At 46.8% G+C, this 16,533-nt stretch overlaps 1 protein-coding gene across 2 annotated transcripts; it reads right to left on the bottom strand.

Moving 5' to 3' along the window:
• Nucleotides 1-2,407: 2,407 nt before the first annotated feature.
• On the bottom strand, nt 2,408-15,937 carry LOC117055822 (zinc finger protein 282-like). Of its 2 annotated transcripts, none has more exons than XM_033165690.1 (8): nt 15,853-15,937; nt 13,255-13,659; nt 11,879-12,005; nt 10,586-10,699; nt 9,109-9,219; nt 8,429-8,542; nt 7,926-8,024; nt 2,408-2,988 (listed from the first exon to the last, which is right to left on the bottom strand). In XM_033165690.1, the coding sequence occupies exons 1-8, from the start codon at nt 15,874-15,876 to the stop codon at nt 2,429-2,431; spliced, it is 1,554 nt and encodes a 517-aa protein (XP_033021581.1). In that variant the 5' UTR covers nt 15,877-15,937; the 3' UTR covers nt 2,408-2,428. The 2 variants fall into 2 exon arrangements, with proteins under 2 accessions (XP_033021581.1, XP_033021583.1); XM_033165692.1 differs by having other exon boundaries at nt 2,409-2,988; nt 13,255-13,656.
• Nucleotides 15,938-16,533: the final 596 nt, after the last annotated feature.

Here is a 16,533-nt window from a genome sequence, read left to right as displayed (position 1 = left end):
CTGCTCCAGAGAAGCGGACACGGGGCAATGGATTCAAACTACAAGAAAGAAGATTCCACCTAAACATAAGGAAGAACTTCCTGACAGTAAGAGCTGTTCGGCAGTGGAATTTGCTGCCAAGGAGTGTGGTGGAGTCTCCTCCTTTGGAGGTCTTTAAGCGGAGGCTTGACAGCCGTCTGTCAGGAATGCTTTGATGGTGTTTCCTGCTTGGCAGGGGGTTGGACTGGATGGCCCTTGGGGTCTCTTCCAACTCTAGGATTCTATAATTCTATGACACGGCCCTCTAGGCTTTCCTTGAAACGCGAACGGTTATGAGAGCCAAGAATGTAGGCTGCACTGACTATGCCCAACGACACAATGGCACTTGCGGTAGTTTATTATGTTCAGAAGTATTGCTGGGAGTTTGATAATGACATTATCAAAAACAGTAAATTTACTACTAAGCTTGTAGGAAGTACCAAATGCTCAAACGTTAATGGTGCTAACATTTACTAAGCCAGGCCAGGGAAAGGCAGCAGTTGTGGAAAAACCTTAATTACTTTTAAGTATGACCTTTAAACGTGCAATTGTCACTGTCAACGGAGAAGATAAATGAAGCACATTTTCAACCCTGTATACAATCGCAGAATCACAGAACGGTAGAGTTGGAAGGGGCCAAAAGGATCATCTAGTCCAACTCCCTGCAAGGCAGGAATCTTTTTTGCCCAATGTGGGACTCGAACCCACAACCCTGAAATTAACAGTCTCATGCTCTACCAACTGAGCTATACAAAAAGAAGTGATTTCTTCATGCGGCACATTGTTGAACTTTGGAACATAGTTGAACTGTGGAATTTATGTTCTTATACCTTTCTGGTTTCAAATCTTAACCAGAGAAGTTATCTCGGGAATGAATTATGCCAAGCCATTTTTCAAACAAAAGAATTTAATAGGATTTCTCTTAACATTCCACCTGACATCACTGTGAAGAAAACAAGCAGCTGCAAAGCTAATCGGCATTTAATAGCAAACAACACCATTTTACTACACTATAACATTTTTAGCACTGATGTTCACTGTCATTTGGGGCGCTGATACCCAGAGAGAACTTGCTGCAAGACAGACCCAAAAAAGAAAATAACAGAACACCACTAGTCATCACATACAGCTCCCAAGTTAAAACAGTACAACGCATCATCAGAGATCTACAACCTCTCCTAGACAATGACAATTCTCTTTCTCAAGCTCTGGGAGGAAGACCCTTCATCGCATACAAACAGCCACCCAATCTCAAACAGCTCCTCACCCACAATAATACAAAAACAGGACTCAACATGGACACTGGTACCAGAGCCTGCAATAAACCCAGATGCCAACTTTGCTGCCACATAAACCCGGATAACACCATTACTGGTCCCAACAACATCAAACACACCATCTCAGGACTATTTAATTGCTCATCTTCCAACATTGTGTATGCAATCAAATGCCAACAGTGCCCTTCAGCTCTCTATATTGGACAAACAGGCCAAACCCTACGCCAAAGGATAAATGGACATAAATCTGATATCAGGAATCACAAGACAGAGAAACCAGTAGGAGAACACTTCAATCTCCCAGGACATTCTATAAAAGATCTCAAAGTAGCTGTCTTAATACAAAGAAATTTCAGAAATAGACTGGAAAGAGAAGTGGCTGAATTGCAACTAATCACCAAACTTAAAACCATGGAGAAACCTGGTTTGAACAAAGACATTGGATTCTTATCTCATTATACATAACAAAGCCATCTTTAACCATCTCACCCCTTGCCTTTCCCTGCAAGACTAATTGCAGCCGTTTAGAGTCGTCAACAGGTTTTCCACACTTATCAGCCTATCACCCATTCCCACCACCCTTCTGAGTAATACCCCTCCCCACTCCCCCACTATATTTAAGGATCTGGTGACTTCTGTTTCAGTGTATCTGAAGAAGTGTGCATGCACACGAAAGCTCATACCAGGAACAAACTCAGTTGGTCTCTAAGGTGCTACTAGAAAGAATTTTCGATTTTGTTTTATCTGAAATCAAGTTTGATGATGCCAGACCATTTGGGGCCCTCCAAAGGCAGCTTCTGCAAGGAATCCTTTTCATGCCGTCGTGATGCTATAAAATCCTCACGCTTTGAATGAAACTGTTTCAGACTTCGTCTTGCTTCCGTTGACCAAGCTTACTGTTTCCAAATGTCTCCGTTTGTGTGTCTCGACGGTCTGTGGCTCCCCGTTATCGATCACGGCTCCACCCCAAGCACCAATTTTTCAGTTATTTGAAATACAAGCTCTCTGCAGAGCTTGGACATGGAATGGGGATTGTGAAAAATAAGTCAGCCTACCTGGTTGATAGCGGTCCAGGCTGAACGGTTTTCTCAGGGGATCCTGATGTACTGTTTTGAGTTTACATCCCGATCCTGCTACATGTAAATTATATCAAACGAACAACGGGAATCCCTTTCGCTGTGAAACGTGGGCCTTGCGGCAAAGCCCTTCTTGGGACCGCCTTGCTTTTTCTGACACAGCTCGCAAAGCTTCAGGTAAGTCATTACAGCCTCAGCAGTGACGTTTTTGTACTTACGGCTGAGTTCCTTCAGCATCCTGGTCCGACCTCCGTGGCCGATGGCGATATGTGCCGCGTGCAGGATGTCAAACAAGTCCTCGTACTGCACGAAGTACACGACCTCGGTGTGCCCAGGGGAGACGGGCACCACCAATTTCTCTTCTTCGCCGATGTTAAGGACGTTGAAGCGCCTCAGCCGGCGGTAATGCTTGCCCTTTTTGCTGCGGAGCCTCTTCGCCTCCTTGACCTCTTCGATCAAAGTCCTGTATCTTTCGCGGTTAATGTAACTGTTGTTGTCCTCTCGCTTGGTGGACAGGATCTCCTCCATCATTTCGTAAAAACGCCCTCGGTGTTGCTCGCGCAGGACGTGCTCCATGTCGCCAGCGGCGTCAACCCAAGTCAGAAAGGGGGCTGGACCTGAGCAAAGAGGAAGCTCTTACTCTGGGGCCCCAAACAATTTTTTTTTTTTTTTTTGGTCCCTCCAGACCGGGAACAGGGAACTTCCTGCAGGTGCCAGAGACGGCCAAAAGGACCACCCAACTCACAGAACTAAAGCGGCTCACAGAACCGGGACCTGAAGTTTTGTAACCACAGATTCAAGGAGGAAACGTCACACAGGAATTTGCTTTCCGCAAGAAAACGTTTGCTGCCCTGGACAGATCTGTGAACAGGGACCCAGGGTTTTCTGTTGGGTCTTCATCACCAATGTGTCCCAGGAAACCCACATGGGTAGACAAAGCCCAAAAGGTATGTATCACAAGATTCCCCACAAGATCTCTTCCAACCTGTATGTTTTTACAATCACATTGCAGCAGAAGGGGCAAGCACTTTGTGAAGGCAATAAATCTGCAACCATGATCCTGGGTCTGCTGCAAGCTATGAAAAAATGGAAGCCTCCCACTCCAATGCTTGCAGACACTGCCTTATAAAAACTCTCTCTCTCTCTGTCTCTATCTCTCTCTGGTTATCTCTATCATGGCCCATTATGTCAAAGATATTCACTCCCTGAGGTCCCTCTTTACAGGCTGCCTGGGTCCCAGAGGACTCCTGAGGAGTCTGTGCAAAGTTCCCTTGTCCCCTCCGCTGCTTGCTGATGTGTGGGTCCTCCCCCTTCCCTCCGATGGAATAGGGGGCAGGTCTCCAAAGTGACCAGCAAGGCAGAGGAGTGGAGGAACAAAGGAAATGACATTTCTGTTATAAAATGGTGTTTGCCACGCCTTAGGAGCTGCCAGAAAAAATGTTTTGCAGTAGTGGTGGAAGGCAGTGGAACCTGGACAACTCTTGGAAACTTCCTGGCAGTGAGGAAGTGGATGGTGAAAACCCCCTGTCCTTGCAGGAAAACTATCCATATTCGGCCTATTCTCTCTGTGTGCCCCTGCCAAACTTCCCACCTCTGCTTCAGTACCTAAATCTCACCCCGCCCTTCCCCGCTTCCAAATCTGCAAACCCCACTCCCAGTTTTCTGCTAATGTCTCCCTTAAATGAACGCTCTGTACCACCTCATTCACAGGTAGAATTAAGTCCTCCCCCCCACCCTGTTTCCCTAAATTTCAGCATTGTATTATAGCACCTTCTTCCTTGATCCCAGTCTAATGCTGTCCCAACGCTATCATCCTGCTCACACACGACAATTATTTCTAAAAGTGTGATGGGGGGAGATAAAAGAGAAAGATGGAGAAGACTGAGAATCCAAAGTTCACAGCTTTATTATATTGCCAACCTAGACTATGACACATTTTAAAGCCTTAAATGCAAAACTAAAAGGTATCCATGGAATATATTGGGGCTGGGAGGAATCATTACAGCGGGCACCTTGGTCATTGTTCAACATGTACCAGTAAGATGAGGGAAGGTGTTACTACAGGGCCGTGTAACCCAGTCTAAGAGGAAACGAACTACAAATCCACCTCCGCACCACAGCCCCTCCATACCCACACCAGATTTAAACTGCACTAGCCGGAACACAGCACATACCACGAGCTGGACAGTGGGAGCAATGAAATACAACTGGGGTATGGTACCTGCCAATGGCTCCAGCAAGCAAATGGCCTGCAGACACTCACAGAAGCAACAGAACATGAAACAAGCTGCCTTGGGAGACGATGGAGCCTCTTCCAAAGAACTTTTTTTTTTTGAAAAGGTACATCAACAGTGTTATTCTAAGCACTGGATTTTTCACCACAGCAAGTGAATACATTTACCATTATTTGCTATTATTGTTATTTTATTACCTGGGTCACAAGCAGGAGAACTACACATGGGAAATGAACCGGAAGGAAAGATCTTGCATTCAGGCATTTAGCAATAATTTAACGGCTTCATTAAACCTGAACCGGTTTCTGAAGCCTAAAGATGCTTTTGCTTCAGGAGAAGAAACCCTCAGTGGCATTCATTTGAAGCCGACTTCGTCAGCATCCTTACCCCTAATCACTTCATTATCTAGGATGCAGGCCAAAGCAGGAGTCCCCTCCCCCCCCACCTCCTGGCAACAGCAATGACTGCACCCTGTTCTGCAGTAGCCCCACATTTCGTGCCCTGGATGAAGTCTGAACCAGCTGTTGCAATTCCACAAGCAATAAATGACTGGGCTGTGGGTTGTCATGTCCGCAGAGACACTTTCCCAGGGCTCCTTGACCCACCGGGCGAACTGGGCTGGGTCTGGGAACCTAGGAAAGCCACTGGGTCTTGGGCTGCTGCCTCTTCTCTGGCGCCTTCCTCCAGTTTCCACGCAGTTCTCGGCAGGCGGCTTTCAAGGCAGCATTCCAAGAGACTCCTGCCTGCTGCAACAGTTTGGTGGAGCCTCCCGACACACGAAGCTGTGCTGAACAGCTACCAAATTGGGGCACTCAGTAACGCAGAAAAATTCCTCGGGGGGAACTGGTATCAAACAACTGATCTCTTGCTCCAATGCATTCCCTTGGTAGCCCCCACTTTGGCTTCCCAACACAAAACAGAAGATAGAAGCGTGGCCTTCTATATCATACTTCTATGCTCCAAGACCTCCAGCCCACATCTGGCCTAGCAGAGACATTTCGATGCCAGCTTCCACGTTATACAACTTGCTTCCACAGTTCCTCTTCCCAGAGCCAAGCGCCTCCCAAACGCATCCAGCAGAGAGCGGTGACATTTAGGCTTCTTTCAAGTTCTTGAAATGTCAGCAGTTGCGTCTCCCTCCGAGGGAAATGCTAAAGATGCACCATTCTGAACCGTGTCGTTTCCCGCGGGAGACATCTTCAGGTGGAGTCTGCTTCTGGCCCATTTGTTGCAAGCAAAACTCAGCCTAGCTCGCTGCAAAAACTTTGGTTCCTCTGGCAGCCAGGGGCTTCAGCAAGATCTGGAAGGGCTCTGTCACTCTTTACGTCCAATGGGATTCTGGTTCTCAGGGACTGAATGAGCAGTGTGTGATTTTCTTGGTGATCCTGGCCTTGCCTGTAGCTTGCCTGACCAAGAAGTGTTGGGATCTGCTAGCATGCCACCACCGCAGCCACGCTCTCCAACCTTCCGCAGCAATTGCCTCTCCTGCTCTAGAAGAAGCATTGCTTCATTGCTCGCACTTTGACTAGAAGGGCCCTGTCCCAAGCAATCCCCTCTGCCGTTCTGAGAATGCCACAAACCCCTGCCAAACCAACAACTGGGGAAGAGAGCAAAGGGCCTAAGGAGGTTCCACTTCTTAGCAAAGTATACACAAAGCTGAAGTTAGTTACTTAGCAGAAACCAGCATACAAAAATGGTGTGTGCCCAAGATCCGCATGCAAAGAAAGCAGCATCACTTACTATCTTGGGCACAAGAGAGAGAAGCTGCTTTTCAAATTGATTAGTGGCTTCTCTCCTTAGCAGAGAAAAACCTTACTCCCCCGGCATGAGCACTGTTTATTTGGATCCTGGCCGTAGTGAGTTGTTTGTATTGGAACTAATTTTAAGCATTGACATATATATATATATATATATATATATGTGTGTGTGTGTGTGTGTGTGTGTGTGTGTGTGTTACCCTATTTATATTCCACCTTTCCTCCAAGCGGCTCAATGTGGCATGCATGATTTTGCCTCTCCTGCTCCCCATTTTTCCTCACAACAACCCTGTGAGGTAGGTTAGCCTAAGAGGCAGTACCTGGGCCCAAGGTCGCCAAGTGAGCTTCATGGCTGAGAGGGGGCTAGAAGCCAGGTCTCCCAGGTCTTGGTCCAACACTCTAACCACACCAAACTGGCATTGACTGCTGTGCAAACCGACTGCGCAGGTGACTATTTGCCAGTTAGCCACCTTCTCCTCCCAAGTGCTTTTTAGATCCTGTGGGGCATTTGAAGTGTGTGATTCAATTGGAATCTATTAGGACTATTAGAAATTTAAAGAACGACAGCCCTCTGTTACTATGTATACTTCTTTGTTTAAAAAAAAAACCACAAAACCAGACACACCAGAATTTAGTCTTGAGCAGGAACAGGCGATGGCAACTTGAAAATAGCGTTGGGGTTATACCTGGTTAGGTGGGCTCAAGGAAAGATTGCCATGAATACCATTAAGAGGTGCCTGAAAGTCTCCCAACACTGTTAACTAATCTGAGCAAATATTTGTCGCATCTTAAAACGTTCTGAAATGCAGCAGATACAATTAAGACTCAGAACTTCAGAGCAAGTCTGAAACGACTCGGCTGTTATGAGGAGGATGAAAGTTAACTCCCCAAAAACTTTATATTGCATTTCCCCACGAGCATCCTTTCTATCGCTGTGTGCAAGGATGTTCATTCTCCCCATTAGATACTTTCTAACTTCTAAAATCCCAGACCTTGTGGACACCAAATCTTAAAGGAGTCACAGAGGTCTCTCTCCATCAAGTACAAGTTCAGTTTCCTCCTGCAATAAATGTGTGTGACTGCAAGTCTGATCCCCCGATTCCCCTCATGGCTGTGCATTTTAAAGACACGAGAGAAAGAGCATCCAGACCTTTAAAATGAAAAATGGTTTTGTGAGAAGGCACCCAAAGTCCTAGTACCCTTAAGCAGGAAGAAGCTACCATAAGGTGAGAGCATGTAGAGTTGTTTTAAGGGGCTGATCGCCTTCCAGCCCTGAGGCTCTGCAAGCCGTTGCTCATCATACCAGAAGCCCTCCCAACCATCACAATCCTGCTCTCTGGTACATCTTCCCCCTTAATTTGCTTAGGAATGCAGCTTTGCTGCTTCAAACTATGTGCAAGTTTGGTGGTGAGACAGAACACTGCAGTTAGTACAGTGGGAAGACAGAGCACACTGGCTGGGTCAGAAGGTTTGCTGCTACCTGCAAGAATTCCAGCCCCACCCAAGGGGGAATCTAAGGACCAACACTCTCAAGAGCCAAAAAATCTTTGTCCTGCTACTCACCAGTGCTTGGCCCTTCACCAAGGAACAATGGCTCCTGTGCACACATGCCTTCCTGGGGTCCCGCCATGTGCTCTTCGTCCACTGTGACAGTTTGGTATTCTGTCGAGGAAGAAGAAAATTTGCAACCAAGGCTGTCCCGTTCTACTCTTTCCACAACGTTCAGAGCAGAAATATATTTTGGTAGGAGGGTAACTAGCCAAACTGCAGGGGGAAATCTGCCACCCACCACAGTCTGGCATGTGCTTTGGGACGTAGTTAACAAACAAAAAGCAAAAGCGAAAGGAAGGTGGTACATGGCCAGGGATAGAAAATTTGCATGCCTAAGAATCAGGACTGCAAGCCTTTAAAGGTTTGCTGCAACAATTATATTAGAGCCGTCACTACAAATTTAAATCAGCTTGTTTACACCCTCTTGCAATGTCTTCATGAGGATTTACGCATTCAATGCATTCCTAACAAGACAACCATAATTGGTTCCAAGGGAGATCGAAGACAGGACTCACCCAGGCTACCTTTGTGGACGAGATCTCTTTCCTGGCCATCCTCAGGAGCAAAGCGCACCTCTTCCACTTCCTCTTTAATCCACGAGGATGACTCTACTACATCCATGGGAGAACCTGTGCATAGGAGAGGGGAGGTCACAGAACGCTGCTCTTCTCCATCAAGGAGAAAACTCATCCAGAGCCACAGGCAGGAGGAGGAAGTGCGTGTGTGGCAAGAGAGGAGGACAGAAAGAGGAGGGCTTAGCAGCCAGGGAAGGTCAGTGGGAAGAGTGTGAAAGAGGTCAGAGGAAGGAGGTGAAGGAGCAAAGAAAAGGATGGATGGTTTGGAAGAAAGTGTTTGAAGGGGCAGTGATAAAGGGCACAGTGAAGTGCAACACAACCCATAAAACCAGCCAGTTAAAACAGCAAAGGTGACATGGGGTTGTGGTGGAGGTGAGGAAGGAGAGAAACCTTTGAAGTATGGTCCCACCCGAAGAATATGCCTTGTGTCTCCAAAGCTGCCTGCAAAGGACTAAATGAATATGTCAGGCTGCCAATTGTGTCAGCAGCTTCCTCATAATCTTGGCTTTACAATAAAAGAGAGCCTGCTGGGAAAAAGGGGAGCCCTCAAGTCAAGGGCTTGCTTTCTTGCTTGGGAGCCTAAGAGCTGAGCAGAAACCACAATGCATTTAAATACTCACCCATGTGGCAGCCATTGCTCGTCTCCTCAGGAAGCTTAGCCTCCCCATTCTGGGATTCCTCCACCTCTTGTTTAAGCCACAAAGAAACATCGACTGGAGCAGTGGGGCAGTCTGAATGGGAGAGAGAAGAGGTTGCTGTGCATCAGCTGATGGAACACTGAAAACCATGCACACACGACAACCTACTGGTCACAAACTTGAGGCTTAAACTCTCTGTGTTTCATTACACAACCCAAGACATTCCAATCACTTTCCTAACCAGGTTCCCATGTAAGAAATCTTCATTTTCTAACCATCCCTGCACCCTAACGCAGCCCATGTCACATTCTGAAAACGCCCAGGCTCTCCAAGCAGTCTTGCATTTACAAATTGCCTGGTGGAATAAGATGGCTTTCCAATCTGGATGCAAGAACTTTCTGCAATTAAAAAGGTATCACCCAGGACCAACAACGGGCAGGAGAAATTATACACACTGCTGCAAAAGGTGCATGAGGACAAACACAACGTCATGGGCATATAAGGCCACTTCTTCCTATACAAAAATTAATATTTGTAACAGGAAAGAAACACGTTTTTGCCAAGTATGAAAGTTGTTGCAAAAGCACTACAGGCATGAAGTACAGTGGTGCCCCGCTAGACGAAAATAATTCGTTCTACGAATTTTTTCGTCTAGCGGTTTTTTCGTCTAGCGAAGCAGCAATGACAGTCGCGCTCCGCTAAACGAAAAGAAAAAAAAAAGGACGAAAATTTTTTGTCTTGCGAAGCAGCCCCATTGACTTTGTCGTCTTGCGGGGCAGCTTCCGCTAGACGAATGCCGTTCATCTAGCGAGTTTTTCATCTAGCGAGGCATTCGTCTAGCAGGGCACCACTGTATATGAGGCAAAAAGAAAACAATCAACATGCTGGAAAAGGTGCGTCTTTTGCAACACAAATATCAGTTCTGTTCCTCAAGCCCCCCAGGTAAACAAACACCTTAAACAGGTGGATTTAACATGTGGATTCATTTCCATACTTTGAGTACAACTAAAGTGCAAGGAGGGGCATCCAGCCCAATGTCCCCATGCATTCACTTATTTATTCATTTAGATTAGTTCCACTTTTCCACTTCATAGCCAAAAAGTGGCAATTTATATTCTCAGAATAAAACCACACTCAAATCCAATAAAAGAACAGAAATTACACAATGATGTCCATACACAACAAGGATTACTCAGGCAGCATTTCCTGTCCTCAGCTTTCTTCTTTCCTGGTGTCATACCAGGGAAAAAGCTCCGACCAATATCCTTTGAGGCAAAGGAGTGGGGCTGAGGAGCTGGATCTCACCCACATTGGTCTACAGGCTTCACTTGCAAGTCATATCCAAATGCTGCCAACACAGCCAGCGGCAAAGGTCAAAATAAATTGCAAGATAATATCTCTGTTACGATGAGGCAGCAAAAGGACTCTCTGCTCTTGTTTCGGAGGCCTGCTAATGCACCTGCGTCAAGTTGTTCAGGGACACCACTGCCTTCTGAATCTCCAAGTCCTTTCTCACACAACTCTTCTCCCTGCTCAATCCGAGTCAGGATCTCTGGCTTGGCGACGGCATAGTCTGTTCAATCGATGAATGGAAAAAGAGGAGGTCATTATATGCCATTCATTAACAAAAGGCTCAGAGAATTGCGAAGGCTTGCAAATAAACAAGCCCTGGCTTTGACAGGAAGAGCTGTGTTATGCAGAGTCAGACCACCAGTCTATCTAGCCCAGTATCATCTATTCTGACAAGCAGCAGTTGTCCCAAGGTTTCAGGCAGAAGAAACCTTTCACAGCTCTGCTACCAGAGGTCCATTAAAAAATTATCTGTAAGATGAACTAACTGGAGCCCCACTAAAACACAAAGTGTGCAGTCTACTGCTAAGCTGCAACCTCTCCCTCGAGCTGAACATCAAACAGCTCCAACAATCAAGAATGGGTGTGTATCAAGGTGCAAAACTAGCCAAAATATTGCTGCTGCCCATGAGTTATCCATCCCACTTGGTGACCACCAGATGTCTGGGACTACAATTCCTATTATCCTTGACTACTGGTCATGCTGGCTGGAGACGTTAGGAATTCCAGTCCGAAACATCAGAAGGATAGCAGGTTGGGGAAGGAAGCTACAGAATCTGACTTTCTAATAGGCTTCGCTGCAATGCAAATCCCTTATCTGCCATGCTGGGGGAAGGGGGTGTGTGTTGGATGGGGCAGGCGTCTCCACCCCGCCCCCACCAATGACTCCACTGGCTTCCTCCTGTACAGAGCTAGCTCCTTGCTTCATTTGCCAAGAGTGCATGTGACCCACCAAAAACTGGGCATCCCAGGGGTGGGAGAAGCTGAGCTGGCCTAGGCTATGCTGGATACCAGTGCTACGCTGCTGTGGCTTGATGCCATGGAGCCTGGTTGCTCTGCCACTTCCAGGCTCTCCCCAGCTGATTTGCTCCAGCTGTGGATTTCCTGAACCAAGCAAAGGGTTGGAGCTATGAACCCATGGTAATGGCTCAGAAACTAAAAAAGGGGTCCAGTGGCAGGTTCTCTGCCTGAGCTTGAACACACTCTTCCATGACAAAAAAATGCCCCTATTTTGTTTCTTTTTAAATACACACACACACGTTGCAGATCATCAAAGAGGAGAGGCCTCTCTTATTCACTAAACCACATTAGCTCTCAAGATACTGATCATGGTCACCCAAACAAGTAAGAACTTGGAGCCTACATCCCATTATATATCAACTCAGGGTTTCTTAAATCTCACCCAGCGAGACCAGCATCTCGTAGTTGCTTTTCATGACTGTCTTGTACAACTCTTTCTGCAACTCGTCCATGTCTCCCCATTCCTTCTCGTTGAAATGGACCGAGAGGTCATCGAAGGTCACTGGAACCTGGAATAACCGAAGTTAAAAAGCTCAGCACCCTCTTGACTCCCAACCCAGTTGGCCTAACTGGTAGGCAAGAAATGTTACTAGATGGGAGTTGGAAGAATAACTTTCTACATAAAAGAGGCTGTCCTTTGGTGCACACATAACACTTAGCCAAACATGAATGAGCAGGTGTATCAGTGCACAGAGTGAAAATCACAGTCACTTCCCCTGCTACTGGGAACTAAGTCACGGTTTGGCTTGGTATTACATATGACCCTGAGCTCATGATTTGTTGTAGCTAAGGTTTGTTATTTGCTTACCACTTGTGATCTGTCTGTGGGTGATAAACCACAAGCCCAGGTTTGGATGTAACATGAAGCCAAAACATGGAGGAATGAAGCAGCCAGTTTTCTTTCTGTGAACCAGCACACTTACTTGTTCACACTGAGCTTAGTTTTTATGTGCTAACAGGACTATTGTTTTGTCTGACAAAAGCATCCTGTTTTCAAGGCCACACATTTTGGCCACTGAGATAAAATAAATTTGTTTCCAAAAGTTCTCAACATCCTACAGCCCCATTGTAAAGTGTGAACTGCTAAAACATCTGCAAAGCATTCTATTATTCAGGAATACAGATGTGGGGAACACTGGGATAGCAACTTTCTGTTTGGTGCTGTGACCCAAGGAAAAGGAATAACCTCTAGCACTCCCACAGAAAGCCCAAGGAGGCAGCCAGGAAGAATTTTGGGGGCATTAATAGTGCGCTGTGAATCACAGAGCCATGCATTCAGTACAAAAAAACAGCTTACTGATCTCTTGAAAACCAATGCTTTCATTGTGTTTCTAGTCCTCATGGCTGGAAAAAAAAGGTGGGGAAGCCACCTGCTAAAAGTCTGAAATGAGCTATGGAGGAGAATTCTGGATAGACTTCAAATGACTACAGGGAGGATTCATAGTTGACTTTTAAAATATTTTTCATGGCTCCAAGTTCTTCCTGGCAGCCCAAATATTATTGTTTGCATCTACAGCACTTGAGTAATTTGCATAATTCCATGCAGTAAACATGAATAATGTTTGCTAGCTCTGGTAGCAGAATGTTCTGCACTTACATCAAAGCCTTCATTATACACCTTCAGGTGCCAACCAAGCCTTTGGCTGATTGCATTTTGTGTTTTTTTTATATTGTCATTTTATGTTGTGAACTGCCCTGCGATCAATGGATGAAGGGCGGCATACAAATGTAATAAATGATATTAAAAATACTCCTAACCTTGGGCGTTTCTCCCTTCACACCAGGGGGGAATCTCAGGATCCAGAAATTGCGATTCTTCAGCAGATTCTCCATGTTCTCCAGTCTCTTCTGGAGCTGCCTGTACTCCTCAGTTAAGGTCCCCAGCGCAGCCCACTTGCTCTCCAGCTGGCTCTCCATTTCTGTCGAGGTCTTTTGACAGGCCCCCAGCTTCTTCTCTGCTGACCCCATCCTGCCTTCCAAGCGCAGCAAGCGCATGCTGTGGTTGTCAACCGTTTTGTCGATGGCCTGGATGGCAGCCACCGCCGCCCACATGGAAGCCTCTGACGTTTGCACCTGCATCTCCCGCGTAGTGGCCTGCTTGAGGTTCACAAGGGACTGGAAAGGCAGGAGAGACCTCGGCTCCGCATCACACTCCATAGCCTGCTTTGCGGAGACAGAAACCCAAAGTCAGAGGCCATCTTGCGTCTCAGATGACATCTGCTGCATTCAGAAAAATCCTTCCCACCTCCTACCCCATTCTCTCCTTCTGAAGGTCAGAGGGAGCAACATATTTTGGTGAGGCAGCAGCTTGGGCAAAATGGGTGCAAAAATTCTGCCATTTAAGTGGTAATTTTGCAAGTACTGAACAAACCCAGTGAATGGTTGGGTATTGATGCATACAACTTGCAGCCTGAGGAGGAATCAAGCAGGGCCACTGCTCTTCCCTTACCTTTAGCCAACATGAGACAAGAGACAAAATGCAATTTAATCTAATCATCTTCGCTACTGCATGAGTCACAAGAGAAGCTTCTCCCTTTGTGACCTTTAAGTGAATTTGTCTTTGTCCTCACTTCTTATGTGGTGATCAGCAGCAAGTGAAGCAATGCAAGAAAGGAACTCTGTCAGTCTTTTTTCATGGTTCTTACTGGATGTGGGGAGGGGGAGTTAAAGAAGTGCTGAGGAAGGGCCATAGCTCAGTGGCAGAGAATCTGTTTCGGATGCAAAAGATCCCTGGCATCTCCAGTTAAGGCTAGAGGAGAAACCTGTCCGAAATCTTGGGAGAGGCAATGCCAGTCACTATAAACAATATTGAGCTAGATGGACGTATGATCTGACTCAGTATAAGGCATCTCCTTGTATTCTTTGTCTGTGCATCAGCTCACACAGGAGCAAGTCAGCGGAGCAAGTGCTTCTGGCCCCTGATCAGTTCAAATTGCATCCCTTGCTCATCTCAGCATGCTTCCCATAGCATCAGAACATAGAATCATAGAATCCTAGAGTTGGAAGAGACCACCAGGGCCATCCAGTCCAACCCCCTGCCAAGCAGGAAACACCATCAAAGCATTCCTGACAGATGGCTGTAAAGCCTCTGCTTAAAGACCTCCAAAGAAGGAGACTCCACCACACTCCTTGGCAGCAAATCCCACTGTCCAACAGCTCTCACTGTCAGGAAGGACACCCTTTTTTCATTTTTTCATACCCTGGCTTGCATTTTGAGAGATTCACTGAAATATCAAAAATAGCGTATTTAGAAGGGTTTCCAAGTCAATTGCTTCCAGGACCCCTACGGGAAAGTTCCTCCCTGGCCAACATCTGTATCCGACCCATTTGCTGCCCATCAGCGCCAGGGGAATCACTTGGTGAGTGCAACCAGCAGCAGGGATGTGCTTTTTACCTTGTGAACCATCCAGGCGGACCTTTGCAACCAGGTGGCATATAAATATCGGGCAGGCGGAGGGAATAATTTATCCCGCCACACGACGCCTACCCCATACCCTACAACATTTGATAATAGGAATGCCAGGGACAGGCCCTGAAAAACAGGGACACGTGGAGGGTCTGGTGCTCCCCACCCCACCTCATAAAAACAAACAAATAGCATCCTAGACCTGTGATTTTCCTTTCCTTTTCCAGAATCTGGGACTATTAAGGAATTCCAGAGTTGCCCCCCCTCCCCCACTGAGAGTGCAGGAACTTCGCCTCCTCCGCTTGTGCGAGTGGAGAGCTCACTGACTAGACATTGAAATGCCCTTTTAAAATGAGGTTTTTTTTGGGGGGGTGGGGTGTTATTGTTCGTATTTTGATTACATATTTTGTGGTTTTATATTTTATATTTTAGATATTCTGACATTTAGAAGAATCTGAAGGCAACCCTGTTTAGGGAAGTTTTTAATGACTGATGTTTTAATTTATTTTTAATCTTTTGTTGGAAGCTGCCCAAATGGGCAGGGTATTAATAATACTAATTTATTAATAATATTCTTATTAAAAAAGATAAAAATGTAAAATTCAATAAAAATTATTTATAAAAAGTGACCTCCAGATATAGGGTGCTATAAATAAACAATAAACAAATGGGGAGGGTCCTTCCTCGCTTCCACGGGGGCTTCCCTCGTTTCCCTGAGGCGAGAAGGGAGGTTGAGGGCCCGAGGGGAGGCCTTGAGGGACTTTTTTTGGGGGGTGGAGATGAACAAAGCGGGAGAGGCGACCCTTCCCACCCCCCGCTCTGAGATTTCTGAGGTAAAACAAGGAGAATCTGGGGAGGGGGGTGAGTCTTCCTCCTCCCCCTGCTTCCCACAAGGCCTCGCGTCAGGTGTGTCGCTGCTCCCGCCCTCTCCCCCCCCCCCCCAGCCTCACCTGGACAGGCGCCCCCCCAGCCATGGCTCCGAAGAGAAACAGACAAGGCGAGCGGCGCTCGGAGTCAGCGGGGGTGGGGGGTGGGAGAAAGCTGCGGAGGCCGAACTGCGCACGCGCACCGCAGCCGCAGCGCCTACCCAGCGGGAAGCCGAGGAGACGGAGTGTGCGCCGGCCCCGGTATCGCGAGACCGGCAGGCGGCAGCTTCCGCTTCCCCTCAGCGCAGCGCCGCCAGCAGGCGGGAGGAACGAACTGCCTCTTCTCGCCCCTCCCTTCTCAGTCTCCGGATGGCGGTTTTTTGAGGGGCGGGAAACCGCCGGATTCCAAGCTACTACAACTCCCGTCATGCCCTGCCGCCGGCCGCGCCGAAGAGGGGATGATGGGAGTTGAAGTGTCGAGAGGTCCCGGGCGGCCCCCCCTGAGGGCGTGGCTGGTTATGGGACGCTCTTTCTTTCTCCGCCCCACAGAGGTTTCCCCTGCTGAACTGCGGGCGAGAATTCTTCCGTTCTTATTTATTTAATAAAAACTGCATACAGCTTGTCGTTGAGGCACCTCAGCAGTCATTTTTATTTTTAATTATTTTTAATTTATTTAATCAATTTGTTTATTTTTAATTTATTTATTTTTAATTTATTTAATCAATTTGATTATTTTTAATTTATTTAATCAATTTGTTTATTTTT

This window comes from Lacerta agilis, chromosome 12 (assembly GCF_009819535.1).
Source record: "Lacerta agilis isolate rLacAgi1 chromosome 12, rLacAgi1.pri, whole genome shotgun sequence".
Taxonomy (NCBI): domain Eukaryota; kingdom Metazoa; phylum Chordata; class Lepidosauria; order Squamata; family Lacertidae; genus Lacerta; species Lacerta agilis.
Note: the sequence above shows the minus strand (reverse complement) of the source record. Positions and strands in the feature narration are given on the sequence as shown.